The 18,069-nt window shown below is 45.6% G+C and overlaps 3 protein-coding genes across 3 annotated transcripts; 2 read left to right on the forward strand and 1 right to left on the reverse strand.

The window, feature by feature from the left end:
* The first annotated feature begins 2,434 nt into the window (after window positions 1–2,434).
* LOC121437740 (histone H2A type 2-B) lies at window positions 2,435–2,977 on the forward strand. Its single transcript, XM_041637811.1, has one exon. It carries the CDS (start codon window positions 2,456–2,458, stop codon window positions 2,846–2,848), a length of 393 nt encoding a protein of 130 aa, XP_041493745.1. The 5' UTR covers window positions 2,435–2,455; the 3' UTR covers window positions 2,849–2,977.
* Window positions 2,868–3,405, reverse strand: LOC121437738 (histone H2A type 2-C). Its single transcript, XM_041637809.1, has one exon. The coding sequence runs from the start codon at window positions 3,385–3,387 to the stop codon at window positions 2,998–3,000; it is 390 nt and encodes a 129-aa protein (XP_041493743.1). The 5' UTR covers window positions 3,388–3,405; the 3' UTR covers window positions 2,868–2,997.
* Window positions 3,406–3,704: 299 nt separating this feature from the next.
* Window positions 3,705–6,351, forward strand: LOC121437739 (histone H2B type 1-J). Its single transcript, XM_041637810.1, has one exon. It carries the CDS (start codon window positions 3,714–3,716, stop codon window positions 4,092–4,094), a length of 381 nt encoding a protein of 126 aa, XP_041493744.1. The 5' UTR covers window positions 3,705–3,713; the 3' UTR covers window positions 4,095–6,351.
* The last annotated feature ends 11,718 nt before the right edge of the window (window positions 6,352–18,069 follow it).

Raw genomic sequence — 18,069 nt, forward strand, 5'->3', positions numbered from 1 at the left:
TGAATGTATCTCTTGGTGCCCACAGTCAGAAGAGGGGTGTGTGGATCCCCTGGTACTCGAGTTACACATGGTTGCAAGTCACTGTGTGGGTGCTTGGAACTGAACCCAATTCTTCTCCAAGAGCAGCGAGTGCTCTTTCTATATATTCTTTCTTTTTTATTAGATTTTTAAATTGATTTCATTGAGCTCTACATTTTTCTCTGCTTCCACCCTGCCTCTGCCCCCGCTTCAACCCTCTCCCATGGTCCCCATGCTCCCCATTTACTCATGAGATCTTGTCTTTTTCTACTTCCCATGTAGATTAGATCCATGTATGTCTCTCTTAGGATTCTCATTGTTGTCTAAGTTCTCTGGGATTGTGAATTGTAGGCTGGTTTTCTTTATGTCTAAAAGCCACGTGTGAATGAGTACATATGATATTTGTCTTTCTGGGCTCTCTATATATTCTTAATGTTGGAGAAACACAACATATTCCCATCATAAATGCCACCTGCAAATTCTGTGAACTCATTCACTTTCTAAAATGAAATGAAATCATAAAAAAAAGGGTTAGGATTATTTTCTGAATTATGTTACATTTCACTTACTGAGGAAACACCTTCATTGACTTTTTTTTTTTTTTTAATTTTGTGGTTGGGTGGTGGTGGCACCCTTTAATCCCAGCACTCGGGAGGCAGGGGCAGGTGGATCTCTGTGAGTTTGAGACCAGCCTGGTATACAGAGTGAGATCCAGGACAACCAGAGCTGTTATGCAGAGAAACCCTGCCTTTTGTTTTCTTTGCTTGTTTGTGATTAGATTTGGTCATTCCTCAAGTATGTGACATCTTCCCTAGGACTAATTTCTGTATATAGCTAACATTAACTGACTTAATTCGCATAATTAACGAGCCCGCTGCCATTTCTAGACATTTCATTTGTACTAGTGTTAATGACCAGTATCGTTCATTGGCCAGTGGCGCACATTCAATAAACACCAGTGAGGGGCTGGAGAGGTGGCTCAGCAGTCACTGAGAACACTGCCTAGTCCTCCAGAGGACTTAGCTTCCATGCTTATCACCCACAAGATAGCTAACAGCAGTCTGCAATTCTAGTTCCAGGAGATTCGAGGCCTTGCCCATCACTAGCACCAGGTACAGACAAAACACCCACACACATAAAATAAAAATAAATAACCCTCCCCAAAAAACAAGGATGAAAATGAATATTAGAAGAGCGCTAAAAAGGTAGAATTGAACTCTATTGTTTTCTTCATAAGCATACCATCTTCACAGTGTTATCAAGAAAAGGGCAAGGTTTTGCTAGGTAGGGGCTGGAGGAGACACTAAGAAGAAAGAAACAGAGGGTTTCCAAAGAGTTTAAAGGAAAAGTGCTGGGGTAGAGGTGGGGATGGGGACGATTGTTCAAGCCAGAGTCTGCAGACAAACCTATTCATTCGGGCTTGTCGCTGGAATCCTAGGGAGGAAAACGAAGTGGAAAAGGGTGGATTGATGTTAAGGAAGTAAATGACAGGATACAGTGTTGTGACAAAGACAAGATCAGAGTCTATCATAATACCTGAAAGTCTGTGCGTGCAATTCTTGGGGAAGGGCAAAATAAGTGGAGTTCACGTTCAGATGCCATAAGATGCTCGTTGAGACAAACGGGCTAAATAACTGGTAAGCGTTGATTGATACAGCCGTCTGAGGTAAACGAGTCTGGATTAGCAGGAAGCTTGTCAGCCTTCTTTCTCAGAGTTAAGAGCTGGGGATAGGATAGTCCTGCTAAACTCGTGAATTTAGACGAGGGGAGAGAACAGGAGCAGGGTAAAGAAAATGGGATTAGAGATCAAAAGAGGGAGACATCTTGAAAACTGGGGGAAACAAGTCTGGTGGCGACAGACGCCTCCTAGAGGTCAAAGAGAATGGCAATCTCGTGTAATCCTCGGTCAAACGATTCAGAGCAAAGAGATGGGGACTGGGTAGCCACAGACAAGGCTAAGGAAGGGGAGGGAGGCAACTTCGTTAGTTCTTTTACGGAGCCTGCCTATGAGAGACGGGGAAGAGTAATTTAAAGCTGAAGGGGGAAAAATCCAATATTTTCGAGGGGAGTGGCTTTCTGTGCTCTTGAAGGGTGATGGTGGTGGTTTCTCTAAACCTTTATAAGTGATCACACTAAAATAAACAGCTCCGCGAAAGCCTTCTGCCTTTAAAAATTCTTTGGTGTAAATAGGGAGCTTTAATGTGGCGTTCATCGATTGGTAAATTAAAAAAAAATCCGTCATTTCCGGTACTGCAGGATGTAAAGCATGGAGCCTACCTTCTGCTCTCCCATTGGCTATTGGAGGCAGCTCTGCTTTCAGCCAATCAAACTACTTTTCCTTCACCCCTCCCGACACATCTTATAAATTACCCCAAATTGCTTCACCTTTCCTTATCCTTTTCTTGAAAAAGCAGCAGTTATTGCTTATTCCGCCATAATGTCTGGCCGCGGTAAGCAAGGAGGCAAGGCCCGCGCCAAGGCCAAGTCGCGGTCGTCCCGCGCCGGCCTGCAGTTCCCGGTGGGGCGCGTGCACCGGCTGCTGCGCAAGGGCAACTACGCGGAGCGCGTGGGTGCGGGCGCGCCCGTGTACATGGCTGCCGTGCTGGAGTATCTGACGGCCGAGATCCTGGAGCTGGCGGGCAACGCGGCCCGCGACAACAAGAAGACGCGCATCATCCCGCGCCACTTGCAGCTGGCTGTGAGGAACGACGAGGAGCTCAACAAGCTGCTAGGAGGGGTCACCATCGCCCAGGGCGGCGTCCTGCCCAACATCCAGGCTGTTTTATTACCAAAGAAAACGGAGAGTCATAAGCCCGGCAAGAACAAATAATTCGTTCAATATCCCTTCCTACGCAAAAAGGCTCTTTTAAGAGCCACCAAAGAGTCAACTAAAAGAGCTGATCACGAACTAGCGCATTAGCTCATTTTAATGAAGACTTGGTGGCTCTAAAAAGAGCCTTTTTTGTATTGACGTCAGTTTCACTTGCTCTTAGTCTTGTGGCTCTCGGTCTTCTTGGGCAGCAGCACGGCCTGGATGTTGGGCAGGACGCCGCCCTGCGCGATCGTCACTTTGCCCAGCAGCTTGTTGAGCTCCTCGTCGTTGCGGATGGCCAGCTGCAGGTGGCGCGGGATGATGCGCGTCTTCTTGTTGTCGCGGGCCGCGTTGCCCGCCAGCTCCAGGATCTCGGCCGTCAGGTACTCCAGCACGGCAGCCATGTACACGGGCGCGCCCGCACCCACGCGCTCCGCGTAGTTGCCCTTGCGCAGCAGCCGGTGCACGCGCCCCACCGGAAACTGCAGGCCGGCGCGGGACGACCGCGACTTGGCCTTGGCGCGGGCCTTGCCTCCTTGCTTACCGCGGCCAGACATGACTTTACAGTAAAACTAACTTTTACAGACTTTACTACAAAACTAGGTTTTGGCGTCTTAAGGCCTTTATACGCTTTCCTAGGGGTGGGGTCAGGAGCCAGCTTTTCATTGGTCGTAATTTGGTCGCCGAGAAATCCAATGAAATCTGAAATTTAGAGTCTTTGTTACGTAGGCTTGTACTGAAAACACAAGCTTCATGTATGAACCAATGGAAATAAAAAGTATTTTGAGGCCTAATTTACATAAGGTGGTTATAAAAGGCTCAGGTCCTCGGGAGTGTAGCTTGTTTTCTCACTTACTAGGCAACTCTCCTGTGTTTTGCAATCATGCCTGAGCCAGCTAAATCCGCCCCGGCTCCCAAGAAAGGTTCCAAGAAGGCAGTCACCAAGGCGCAAAAGAAAGACGGCAAGAAGCGCAAGCGCAGTCGCAAGGAGAGTTACTCCATCTACGTGTACAAAGTGTTGAAGCAGGTGCACCCCGACACTGGCATTTCGTCCAAGGCCATGGGCATCATGAACTCATTTGTCAATGACATCTTCGAACGCATCGCAGGCGAAGCTTCGCGCCTGGCGCATTACAACAAGCGCTCTACCATCACGTCCCGGGAGATCCAGACGGCCGTGCGCCTGCTGCTGCCGGGCGAGCTGGCTAAACACGCCGTGTCGGAGGGCACCAAGGCGGTCACCAAGTACACCAGCGCCAAGTAGAGGATGAGGCACTCGCTGCCCCCTTTGCTCTTGCAGAACCACCCGCTTAAATCAGGAAAGAGCTTTGTCCACTCGCATTAGTTTCTAGTTCCTATTCCAAAGTTAAACTTTAAGGGTCTTGGAGAAGGTTCACTTCACAGTTTTAAGTATTTGTAGTTGTGAGGTTCTCTGAGCTGGTTTGTAGTTGGCTGTTGAGCTCCTCGCACCCATTTAGCTCCTAGGAGTTACTTTTAAACTAGGGTAATGGAGGTTGGCCTCTCGGCTGGGTTTCTTCCGTGTTCTAGACTGTGTTCGGGCACTTTATCGACCTAAAGTGAGATGACTGACTTGATTACTTTGGCAGTTAGAGGGCTCCAGGACACACCTAAACCTGTGGCGACGAATGCTGTGTACCACTCAAAAACTGAAGTCGCTCGGTTCAGTTATATTATGTGTCCTGGGTACAGGCGGTTTCCGGTAGTTGAGGGCGGTGTCCTCGCCTGTAACTGATTAATTTACCAACACGAACGTGCGGCGTTGCTGCGAATTTGGTAGAAGACGGTTGGGGTTCTCACTCAAGCTTTAGATCCCTCCCTGTTCGTGGTTTGTGATTACCCCCTCCCTCACCCCTAATTTATGGTGTCCTTGCCCTTAACTGATTGGTTTACCAAAGCGAACGTTCAGCGTTGCTGCGGCTTTGGTAGAAGTCTGTTGGGGTTCTCCCTCAAGCTTTAGATTCCTGTCCATGGCTTATGATTTTCTTTTTTTTTTTTTTCTCCCCCGTTTAATACTTTGCTGTACTTTAGTACCGCCGCGGTGCCGGGTTGCCGCAAAGATTGCTCATTTCCGCTCTGGACCATGAAGCGATCTAATTCACCAATCCAAGGAATTAACTTCTTCCTGGTTGTCACGTCTACACTGTCTGAAGTTTGCTTTCCTGTTTACACTGTGGTCAAGCCGGCCAGATGTTCTGATAAGTCCAGAGCCCGCAAATGCCTGACATATTCCAAATGCTCAAGTATTTATTACTGAATTAATTTTCGTATCATTGCTTTTGTAATTGCTTCCGTGGCTTGGGAGGGGGACGCGGTGTCTGTTCGATGCAACAGAAGTGTTTGAAGATTCTTTCTCCCAATCCGTCCTTATAATTAATGCGGTGGCTGTTCTTGGTTGTCAACTTGACTGGAAATAACTGAAACGGAAGTGACACTACACCTGTGCGGGTTTTTTTTTTTTTCTGAAATAATTTGAAATGAGAAGAAGCACTTTTAGTCTGAATCTTTTGAGATAGGAAGACCCACCTTTAGTCTGGGTCACACCTTCTGCTGGCAGCCTGTATAAAGGACTAGAAAGAAGGAAGCTTGCTCTCTCTGGCTGGTCTCTTCCTTCACTGGCGTTAGAGCCTACTTCTGGATTCTGGCATATACTGAAGAGGAGCCATCCAGCCTGGTGGACCCAACAGCTACTGGATTCATGGGCCTTCTGTTGGGAGGCTGCCACTGTTTGTTGGACTAGATGGACCCCAGCCTGTAAGCCATATATTTATGAAAAAAGTACATATATATTTCACTCTAAGTTCTGTTCCTTGAGAACCCTGGTTAATACAATTACCTTAGTGTAATTGAGGCAGAGCCAGAGGTGTTAAGTCTGTATGTGTGTATGTGTGTGTGTGTGTTTGCCAGGGGCTGGCCATAGTAGGTTCCTTATTTTTTTTCCAATTTAGAGCAAACTCTTGGATTTTCATTAAATTGAGGGCACTGGGCTTTGGGGAAAAGCCTCCTTCTACCTCCGCCAACATCCCCATTCCTAATTCTTCTATTCCCTACTGAGATGAACTTTCAATTTACACTCTTCCCTCTCTTTTACCTTTCAGAGGGTTCTGTAAGATGGGCCCCAGAGTTACTAGTGAAACCGATGGAAGCTAGGTGGTTGGCCCCAGGGCCATGCCCAACACTGTTCACTTTCGTCTCTGTCTGAAGTCAGCTGCCTGCTTGCTTTTGTGAAGTTTCCCCCCACAGTCTTGATTTTGCTGGTGAGGGCACTCGATGCTCTCTGATTGCTTTCTCGGTTCTGTGTTAGGCTAAGGGTTTCTGGAGCTGACTAAGGAGCTTTGTGAATCCAGAATGAGCTCCAGACATTGGCAGAGATTGACCAAGTCCTGCTTACCGCCTGATCATTTTTAAGTGCGCAGACGCTGTTATTATTAAATCATATTACCAATTAGTTTCAAATTTTTGTTGGATTGTTTTATGTGCAACCCATTTTCTCAAAAAATAAAATGAACAGATAGAACTGTTTGTGGTTGGCGCTGTGGAAAAGCTGGGGGTGCCTCGGGTTTGAAACATTTCTAAGCCATTAGCCAGGGCTTAGGGGTGTAGTTCAGAAGGTTTGCCCAAAATGCAGTGAGGCCCTAGTTTCAAAAACACACGCACAGGCACACACACACACAGACACATTCATGCTCGTGCATGCACACACACCCTCCTCCAGCCAAACTTCTTCCTCAGAGGTGCATTGGGGTTGAAATACCCTACAACAAGGCCATTGCTGATGCCTAGTGGTTGAGAAACATATGACCATGTATAAAAGGTATTACAAACAGGATGCGTGAAATAAAACCCCTGTTAAAGTTTAGCTAAAACCTGCAGAATCCATGGATGGGATGTACTAGGGAGTATTCTATGCTCTTTGTATATACTGGCTTATTTTATCTTCACAGAGAACTTTAGGCAGCTGGTCCCCTTATCATCTCCCATTTTACAGCTATGGAAACAGAAGACCAGCGCTGCCATTCCTCACAAACTGTCGGAGGTGAAGTCTCCAGTTTAGTTTTATGGGACTTGAGAAAGTTGGACTACTCCCTAAAAATCTGGGCATTTGGGAAAACGCTCTGCATTTGGGAAGAGGGATTGAAATATCCATACTTAATATTCAACTCCCCCATCCCCTTCCGAATGCATCCTGCATCGAAATCCAGAAGGGTGGTGGCTAACCTTGGGAATGGAATTGAGAGACTGACTTTCCATCCCGGAAGTCATAGCTCCAGCCAATTTAGCTTGTCCCGGCAGGAGGAAGGGGTTGTGGGGGCATTTGGGGGAAGGGTTTTACCAACTCACATCCTTTCACCAGCATAAGAGACCTAGTAGCTTGTTTGGGGCACCCCCAAGCCCCCGACCCTAGGCTCTTCTGATAGTCTTGCAGTAGACACAGATGAAGAAGGAAGTGGTAATAGAAACCGGTACTTTAACCCCGAGGGGAAATTAGTGCAGCGAGATTAACCTTGCATTAAACTCCTGTTCATTTGTTTACTTTAGGTTAATAATAATTGCTGCAAAAATAATTGTTGCTTCTACTTATTGATCACTTGACTGCTCACCAGGTTCTCTGCTTAGGGGTTTACACATGTCATGTCACTATTTATTATTATTATTATTATTATTATTATATAATATTATTATTATTACTCTTCACAGTCACTGTTAAAGGTACATTTCAGTATCGTTGTCTTTATGCAATAGATCATGGGGAAAGCCTTAGAAAGCTTAAATGACTCGCCTGGGATCATTGAACAAGTTGTAGAACTACAGCCCAGCGCACACCTCTTTGTTATTGTGAGGTCTCACTGTGTAACCCAGGCTGGTACCAATTCTGCAGGGATCCCTCCTTCTCAGACATCCGAGTGCTGGGCTGCAGAAGGGAGCCACCACACCTGACTTTGACATATTAGAAATCTGTTCACCTTGGTGCACACATATCAGTATTTTTTTTTTACTACAATGTAATTATTAGTCCACTTACCTGTTAATGTACAATGGATTGCCCTAGTCCTTACCCCTCTCTTGTATTTTTTCACGCCTTTTCCTTCCCCTACTTTTTGAATGTTCTCCAGCTTTGGGCCATGATGATTCCATAGAGAAGCACAGTAAAAGTCATCGTCCCCCCCCCCCCCGTTGAACAGGAGCACAGAGGGAGAGATGAAACACACACAAGTATCCATTCTGTGCAAGTGGGAGCAGGGCCACCTCTGCTCTCCTCTAGGCTCCAGTCTGGCTCTGTTCCTTCCGCTCCAAGTCCTCTCCAGCACAGATCTGACCCCTCCCTCTGCTCACTCACCTCCACTGCCCTGACCCCTCCCTCTGCTCACTCACCTCCACTGTCGTGACCCCTCCCTCTGCTCACTCACCTCCACTGCCCTGACCCTCACTCTACGTGCCTGCCTCCACAGTCAGTTCACGGCCTCAGCTTACAGTGAAGCAGAAAACAGCAGACCACGTCAGCTTCACACGTGATCAGTGGATCCTGGGCCTTCAAGAGGAAGGCCATTATGCTACTGGGTCTTAGGACGTGAGAAGCACCCCACCCTGTTGCTGAGACCTTGCCTGTATGTCACTGTGTGACCATGTAGGTGACTTTGTGTAGGACACAGAGAGAAACCTTGCCTGTTGAGTGTGACTGTGTTTGCTTTCAATAAAGTTGCCCTGGGACAAAGGCACAAGCAAACAACAGAGCAAACAAACCAAAAAGAGGGCGATTGTCTGAGGTCATACTTCTCAGCAAAAAGGCCTGAGGTCTAGCTTTATTTGTGTTCCAGGAACTGACATTTATTCTTTGTTTATCTTCAGAAATTGACTTTTTTTTTTTTTTTTGGATTTTCGAGACAGGGTTTCTCCGTAGCTTTTTGGTTCCTGTCCTGGAACTAGCTCTTGTAGACCAGGCTGGCCTTGAACTCCCAGAGATCTGCCTGCCTCTGCCTCCCGAGTGCTGGGATTAAAGGCGTGCGCCACCACCGCCCGGCAGAAATTGACTTTTAACCAAGAGATTGTCCTTGTGATTAGGATGATTGAGAACATGTACTTTTATAAATATCTATTAACATTAAGAAAAGCCCTCACCCGGTGGTGGTGGTGCACACGCCTTTCATCCCAGCACTTGGGAGGCAGAGGCAGGTGGATCTCTGTAGGTTCGAGGCCAAACTGGTCTACAAAAGCTAGTTCCAGGAAACCCTGTCTCGAGAAACAAAAAAAGAAGACCCTCTAGGCCACTTCTTCCTCTCAGAGCTTCATTAAGTATAGCATCATCCATTCATTTACGAATCTTTGGAGTTGGGCCTGCTGGTATAAGCAAGCCTACAATTGGCTTCTCTGTGGGCTGAGGCAGGAGGATCACAAATTCAAAGCCTATCTGGAGAACTTAGTGAGCCCTTGTCCCAAAAAGCAAGAGGAAGGTTGAGTATATATCTTAGTGGTAGAATGCTTGCTTCTCATGTTTAAGATCCTAGATTCAGTCTCTGGGGACAAAGGAAAAAACAATTCCAAGCTAGTGAGGTGGTGCAAACCTTTAAAAATTCCAGCAGAGGAAAACAGAGGCAGGAGGATGTCTGGGTGTTTGAGTCCAGCTTGGCCTACACAGGGAGTTCCAGGACAATCAGGATTACATTGTCCCTGTCTCAAACAAACAAACAAATTCCTGTCTGTTAGATGGCAGACAATTGTCTAGGCAGTGACAATACAAGATTAAACAGAACAGAGTGGCTTCTGGCTCTAGACTTTTAGTGCCTAGAAAGAAAGATGTTAAATCAGTGATGATAATAAATAATGGAAAGTCTTAAGATAGGGGAAGTATGATGCAGGAAGTGTGTTGCGAGGTCTCCTGCTCACCACTGGAGGGTTGTCCTAGCTACTTTCCTATTGCTCTGGTGGTGGTTTGAATAGCAATGGCCCTCATAGGCTCACATATTTGAATGCTGTTCTTTAGGGAGTGTTACTCCTTGATGGGGATTAGGAGGTGTGGCCTTGTTGGAGGAAGTGTGTCACCGGGAGTGGGCTTTGAAGTTTCAAATGCTCAATCCAGGCTGCATGCTGCCTGTGAATCTGTATGTAGAACTCTCAGCTACTTCTCCAGCACCATATCTGCCTGTGTGCCACCATGCTCCCCTCCATGGTGATAATGGACTAAGCCTCTGAGCTGTAAGCCAGCCCCAGTCAAATCTTCCCTTTAGCTGTCGTGGCCATGGTGTCTTCACAGCAACAAACAGTGACTAAGACAGCAGGGAAGAGACACATGGCCAAACATCTTATAAGAGAGAGAGAGCCTCTAATTGGGGGCTGGCAACTTCAGGGAGAGTCCATGACCACCGTGGTGGGAGGCACGGCTGCAGATAGGCAGGCGAGAAAAGCCACCATGGTGACAAACCTCCACATGCCACGCGCCTTGATCCTTTTCAAACAGTTCCACCAACTAGGAACCAATTGTAGCATGATTAATAAAAACCCAGAGACAGATATTGGGGTTCAACCTGAAGGTCAGAAAAAGCAAAACCGCCAGCCACTGGCTCTTCCCTCTCTCTACCTCAGTTTGAAATGGCGGTCCTGCCTCCAGGAATCTCAGAATGAGACTGTGACTGAGAGCTGTCTCCTCCCGTTTTATATTCCTCTCTAAGGCTAGGGTTAAAGGTGTGCACCACTACTGCTCGGTTTCTATGGCAAACTAGTGTGGCTACTGGGATTAAAGGTGCATGTCACCACTTCCTGGTCTGTAAGGCTGACCAGTGTGGCTGTTTTACTCTCTGATCACCAGGCATGCTATATTAAAATACAAATGAAATATCACTACAACCAATCATTCAAATATATGAGCCTAGGGTGGCCATTTGCCATTAAAATCACCCCAGAGGAAGGCAAGGTAGAGGCGTGTAGGCCAAGAGCTGGGAAAGTTCAGAAAGAATGCTCCAGGCAGTAGGCAGCATGGGCAAAGGCCCAGGGGATTGGGAGAGAGGGTGATGAGGAGGAGAGGTGGAGCCGCAGTGTGCAGAGGGCAGTATAGACAGCCATGCCTGCAGATTAGATTCGAGATAGCTGACATGGAAGATCTCGGTGAGCTCAAGCTAACCTGACTGGGAACAGAGAGTAACTGCATGGCACTAGAAGCAGGGAACTCAGATTCTCAGAGGCCACATGATGTGTCCTGGCCCAGCGCTCTAAGATGCATGGCACCCTGGTCCTCTGACTGTTCATTACAATGGAACTTTCTTTAAAGCGGAAATGGTGCTTCAGGCTAATCGGGCTGGCAATAGACAGTATCCTGCAAGCTGCTTTCTTCTGATATTTTATTATTTTTTGTACATAGGTGTTTCTCCTGCATGTATGTCTTTGCACCATGTGTGCAGTGCCCACAGAGGCCAGAAAGGGACCTTGGGTTCCTTGGAACTGGAGTTATAGACAATTATGAGCTGCCATGTGGGTGCTGGGAACAGAACCTGAGCCCTCTGGAAGAGCAGCCAGTGCTCTTAATCCCACGTCCATCTCTCCAGCAAGTGACTTTCTTATTGTAGTTTGGTTTTCTTTGAAGTTTGACCTTTGCTGAACAAGTGAAAGATCAGCTGGACCCAAACAGGTACATTTTAGATACTTAGTAGCTTCATCTCCCATTAGAAGTTGAGAGCACAGGATCTGACTCCAGACTGCCTTGCACTGAATCTCAATTCTTCTCACTCAGTAGGTACATGTGATGGTCAGTTTTAATGGTCAGTTTTACAGGATTTAGAATCACTATGGAAACAAACCCCTTATATATAGATATAAGAGATTTTCTTTTTTAAAGATATCTTTAAAAATTTATAAGTATGTATGCATGTATGTGTCTGTCTGAGTATATGCCAAGTGTGTGTGTGGCCCATGGAGGCTGGAAGAGGTTGCTTGATCCCATGGAGCTGGAGTCACAGGTGGTTGTGAGCTGCCACACGAGGATGCTGGGAAGCATTTTTTTAATTGTCTGTATCTGTTGGTGTGTGGTGTGCACGGTGTGTATGAGTGTCTGCACGTCAGCATTTGTGTGAAGGTCTCACACTTGTGGAATAAGTTCTCTTCCACCAAGTGAGTTCCAGCAGTTGGATCTGGGGTGTCCAGCTAAACAAAACGCCTTTACCCCCTGAGCCATCTCACTGGCTGTAGAAGGAGGCCATTCCCGCTGCCCGACTAGCTTAGATCCGGAATAATCACACAGAAACTATGTTATTTAAAACACTGCTTGGCCCATTAGCTCTAACTTCTTCTTCTTCTTTTTTTTTTTTTTTTGGATTTTCGAGACAGGGTTTCTCCGTAGCTTTTTGGTTCCTGCCCTGGAGCTAGCTCTTGTAGACCAGGCTGGCCTCAAACTCACAGAGATCCACCTGCCTCTGCCTCCCGAGTGCTGGGATTAAAGGCGTGCGCCACTACCGCCTGGCACATCAGCGATATTTAAGAGAAGTATATTATCAGAACAGGTGTTAGACATAAAGCATTCTTAGAAGAGGAAATCTTGTCCTTGGGAATGTAAACCTCAAACAAGTGGTTTCATCCTCTGAATAGAAAGTTTCTGTCTCATTATCACTATCATGGCCCTTCCTCTTCCTAACTCTTTATTTCATCTAGTGACCAAATATACCTAATCAGTTCTCTGCACCTGTTGAAATATACTTTTTAGTACCTTCTTATGCAGCAGACACTATGGGGGTTGGGATCTAGCAAGCCTATCCATAAAATTCAAAGCATAATATAACAGTCTTTGTCCATCAACATTAACCATCTATTCCCTTGCTCATCATACACCCAGTGTATGACAAAGGTTCGGCTGTAGTCTTCTGCATTCCCATACTGTGCTTCCCTATCCCAGAGCTGTTCCTGAAGAGAATGATCCTTGTCTTGTAGATATGAAGAATATCATTATTATAAAAGGGATTGTGCAAAGCCCATATCCCTCTTAGCCAGCTACTCGAGAAACACGTCTATGCCTCAGTGGCATATACCTGGCCGTCTACCATTGACCTCCAGGAAGCCTAGTTCCATAGGACATGTAGCTCCCATCTGGCATAATGACATATGTTATGTCACACAGACGACACTGGAGTTGGTGTGGCAAATGACCTATTGTTTTAGATGTGTGCTAGCTCCACAGCCATTATCTCTTAAAGATACCCAAAGAAACATTTCATTGAGACATAATATGGCATCTGGAATTTCCTTCAAAATGACCCGGGGTGGCCTAGTTGAGTTATAGCATGTGAACATAAAACACATTATATTTATTTTGGAGAAAGTTCTCACTATACAGCCCTGGCTATCTAGAAATTCACTATAGACCAGGTTGACCTCAGACATTTTGGCATCCTCATAACTGTGTTTCAAGTTCTGGGATTACAGGTGTGTGTCACCATACCTAACTGAATGCATGTGTTTTAAAGCTACTAGCTAACATCTCTGAATAAATACCCCACCATTTTTTAACTTAGAGATTTTTGTTTTATATTTATATGTGAAAAACTAATCATTGGTGGGTATGGTTGTATGCCCCCAACACTCAGGCACAGGAGAATCTTAAGTTCAAGGCCAGCCTTGACTACAGACTGAGACTTTGTTTCAAATAAACTTTAAAATGAAACAAAATCAACAAAAATAAAAACTTGGGGCCTGAGAGATCCCTCAGCAGTTAAGAACGCTTTTTGCTGTCACATAGGGGTTTAGTTCCCAGGTCCCCTATTACATCCATCTGTAACTTCAGTCCCAGGGGATGTGACGCCCTCTTCTGGCCTCCTTGGGCACCAAGCAAGTATGCTGTCCACAGACATACATGGAGGCAAAAGCATTCATACACATAAAAATCAAAATGAATTAACCTTAAAAAATAAAACAAACCTCTAACTTGAAATTGAGGAGTCCTGTACATAACATGATGGAGTGTAATGTTTTCTAATCTATGATACTGTGTATCCTCTTGGCCTTTCCCTTGTAATTCCTTAGTTGAAGCAACTGGACTGTTTCTGTAGCAGTTTTTCCATCTTGGTTCTATTGGAGGTTTTCCTTATCATATGGTGTCTCCCAGTCTCTCTCCTCTGTATTTTCAGCGGAAATCAGTAGAAGTTTGATTAGGTTTAAGTTCACATTTCACCTCTTGGTAAGTGGTAGGATCCCTCTTGGTATAAGTAGGAAAGAAAATGTATACATATATGCATACATATATATATACACACATACACACATATATGTCATTATAAAAATCACTGTTATATACACACATATATATGTCATTATTATATAAATCAGATATATATATATACATATATATGTTTTTATTATATAAATCACTGTTTTGGAATTTTACATTGAAAACAACAATGATGGCTACTTGTACGGATTTGGGGGAGGGGAAAGCTTTTTCTTGTTCATTCTTATCGTTTATAATTGTAGTTTACTGTGCATGTGCTCTTAAAAATATTGTTAGTAAGGAGTGCTGGCTGGTGGATGGAATCCCAGCAATGTTGCGAGCATAGCAAATCCTTGAGCCCACAGATCTCCAGAGAAACCAGGACTGTTAAGCGTGTGTGGTTGTCTTTCCAATAGGAAAGGTGAAAGACCTGCTTTTCCACGCAGAAGGCTGGGAGTTGGAAGTGATTGATAGTCCGATGATCTGGATTATCTGTTGGGCCCGGCCGGCCGTATCAAGCTCCTACAACCAGGACTGGAGATGGAGGAATCTAAATGACCCTTACAGTCAGAGGTTCCCCCAAGCTACCACAACCAGCACCAGAGGTGATTGATTGCCCAAATGCTCTCTACGCTATCTGCATGACTGAGACCAGCCCGGAGTGTCCCTAGGCACTGCAGCTGGTACAGGCAGCCTACCTCTAGAACCCGTCTTCTTGGAAGAAATCACATCTACTCAGTTTCAATGCAATTACACTTCTTTGGGCACTGGGGATTGTATTACACCAGGAAACTTTCCCCAAATTATACTGGGCTTAAATATATTCGGAGTAAACTGCCTGATTTCAGACGCTTTAGACGTCTTGATAAAGGTTGCTTAAGTCAGTCTGCCCTAGGTTTTCATTCTCATCTCTTCTTGATTTGCTTCTCTGCCTGACATCTGCAGAGACCCCCTCACAGCACAGGAGTTTGAGGCAGAGACTGTTGCAAACCTGAGGCCATTTTGGACTTTATAGTGAGTTCCAAACCAACTTGTGTTACAGTGTGAGGCCCTGTCTCAAACACAAACAAAACCAAATAACTCCTAATCTTATTAAGTAAAAACAAACAAGACAGACCTATACAAAGTAGCTACCAGGTTTATTGGTACATACTTGTAACCACACCTTGTGGAAAGCTGAGGCAGGAGGATTTGGGGCTTGAGGTCATCCTGGGCTAGAAAGTGAAACCCTGTTTCAAAACCCCACTACCAAAACCAAATAAACCAAACCCTAAATAAAACACAATAAGCCAAAACCTAAACAAACAAAACTTTACCACAGGATTTTGTGGAAATAATGTGTTTCAAAACACCTAAGAACCTACTAGACTCTCAAAGCGTTGCAGTTAATTCTGAGTAATAGCTGAGAAAAATCTCAATAACACAAACAGCAACCAATTTAAATTAAGGGCAACAATAACGAGAACAACAAAAAGTCCAGAAGTCCCTGGGGTTAGAGGGCTAACCTACAGATCTGGGACTGGGACTCCACTATCCCCAGTCTCATTAAAAATATAATCACTTGAAATTGTGAACGCCGAGGTGGTTCTGGTGGTGTAGGCCTGTGGTGGTGCACTTTGTTACCCCAAGGAAGGCTTGAGGCTTCTCCAGTTACCACACCCTACCTCCCCACCCTCCACCACCCCCACACTCCACCCACCTACCCCCACCCCAGCAGGCACACCTCTGCCTTTCTTTTTTTCTTTCCTTTTTTCCCCAAAGGTAAGATCTTGCTATGTAGGCCATTTTGGCTTCAAACTCCCAGTTATCCCACCTTAGTGTGGTGGATTGAATAAAAATGGCCCCCTAGGCCCTCATTATTTGAATGATTAGGGAGTGGCCTAAGGAGGTGTGACCTTGTTGAGGTAGGTGTGGTCTTGTTGAGGTAGTATGGTCTTGTTGGAGGAAGTGTGTTACTGGATGTGAATTTTGGGGTTTCAAATGCTCAAACCAGGCCCAATGTCTCTTTCTGCTGCCTGCTGATTTGGAAGTAGAACTCTCAAGCCTGCATGCCGCCATGCTTCCCGCCATGATGACATTGGCCTAACCCTCTGCACTGTAAGCCAGCCCCAATGAAATGCTTTCTTTTTATCAGAGTTGTCCTGGCCATAGTGTCTCTTCACAGCAATGCGACAGCGACTCAGACACTCAGTTTCCTAAACCCAGCCTGGGAGGGATACAGGAATGTTCTACCACAACAAACTGTCATATTTTATAAAAAATATTTGTTTTTATTTTGTGTGTACTAGTGTTTGCCTGGATGTATTTATGTGCACTACATGTATGCCTGATGTCCGTGAGGCCAGAAGAGGGCGCCAGATCCTCTGGATTTGAGTTAAGCCTATTTTAGGCTCCACATGGGTGCTGGGTGGGAACTGAACCTGGGTCCCTTGCAAGAGCAGTCAGTTATCTCCCTGATGGGTCCAGGGTTGCACAGTGATGGGGAACAGAGCCTGAAGTCTATGAAATCAGAAGCAAACTTCATTCCAGGAAAACAAAAATCACTATGGGTCCCAAAAAGCTTATCAGCTACCTGAGACCACAGCCAGAGTTCGGGCTTCTGAAACCATGGCAATGGGGGTGGGTTCTGGCCCCCTTTTAGAGCAAGAAGTAAGCATTCGGCATGGACAGAGGAATTTTTACAAATTCCAGGTTAATGCTTAGAGACATTTTGAATTTTAAGATTTACAACTTTCGACAACAAGGTTTTAGGGAAATTGAGTTTACATAAGCCTACAGATTTTCTTCTCAGTTAACAATGTGTGCAGGGAACTTTACAGCTTTTTCTGGCACAACCAGTTTCCCATAGCACTGCACTCCCCAGCCCCTGTCATGTTTTTCTTAAATACAAATAAGTCACAGATTCTACTTTTCCTGAAAGGAAGGGGATTAAAGAATACTAGAGGCTAGCAGGCACTGAGACCGCTTTAGAATTCTCCTTACCATAGAAGCATAAAGAAAAATATTTTATCTCATCTCAGCTGTTTCTCTTTGATTGATAATATTACTTTTAACATAAAATAGTGAAAACAAAACAGAAAAAGGAGGTCGAGAAAGCCTGCTGTGTTCCAGGACTCTCAACGCAGCGTTTCAGCTCCTCGGAGTGAATCTGGAAGGTGGATGCTATGATTCTTAGTTTACAGTGGAGTAACCTGAGCTCCAGACAGGACAGATAATCCAAACTTCTCCTTCCAGCGTGTTGCAGAGTTTCAGAGAGTCTCTGCCCAAAGGAAGAGCATCCCAGTTCACAAAGGAAGCCGATGATCACGTAGGTGAAGTAACTTGGAGGGATGTTCTGATGCTTTGGAGTTTTATTAAAATATTTATCTAAAATCTGCATGGGGGCTGTGGCCGTGGCTCAGTGGTAGAGCGCTGACCTCACATACAGGAAGCCCTAGGTCCATGGGGGCTGTGGCTGTGGCTCAGTGGTAGAGCACTTACCTCACATACAAGAGGTCCTAGGTTCAGTTCCTAGAGCTTCCTTTAAATTGTTCATCATGTCAGGTGTGTTGGCAACACCTGAGAGGGGGAGGCAGGAGAATCACAAATTAGAACCCAGCTTGAGCTATAGATAAAAGTCCTATCTCAAAAAACCAAGGCTTTGAGCTATCAGGATGTCTCAGTGAGTGACACTTGCTGCTGCAAGCCTGACAACCTGAGTTAGATTCCCAGGGCTCACACGACGAAGGAGGGAACAGACCTGAAAGTTGTCTTCTGCTCGCCACACACGCACTGGGGTACACGTGCTCACACATGCACACACAAATGCACACACAAGAAATTCATGTAAAAACCCGGTGATAAGGCCTGGCGGTGGTGGCGCACTCCTTTAATCCCAGCACTCGGGAGGCAGAGGCAGGCGGATCTCTGTGAATTCAAAGCCAGCCTGGTCTACAAAGGGAGTTCCAGGACAGGCTCCAAGGCTACAGAGAAACCCTGTCTCGAAAAAACAAAACAAAACAAAACAAAAAAACAAAAAAAACCCCGGTGATGTGGAATC

This window comes from Microtus oregoni, unplaced genomic scaffold (genome assembly GCF_018167655.1).
Source record: "Microtus oregoni isolate MIOR12 unplaced genomic scaffold, Mior012 000054F_ref0000373, whole genome shotgun sequence".
In the NCBI taxonomy this organism is placed as follows: Eukaryota; Metazoa; Chordata; class Mammalia; order Rodentia; family Cricetidae; genus Microtus; species Microtus oregoni.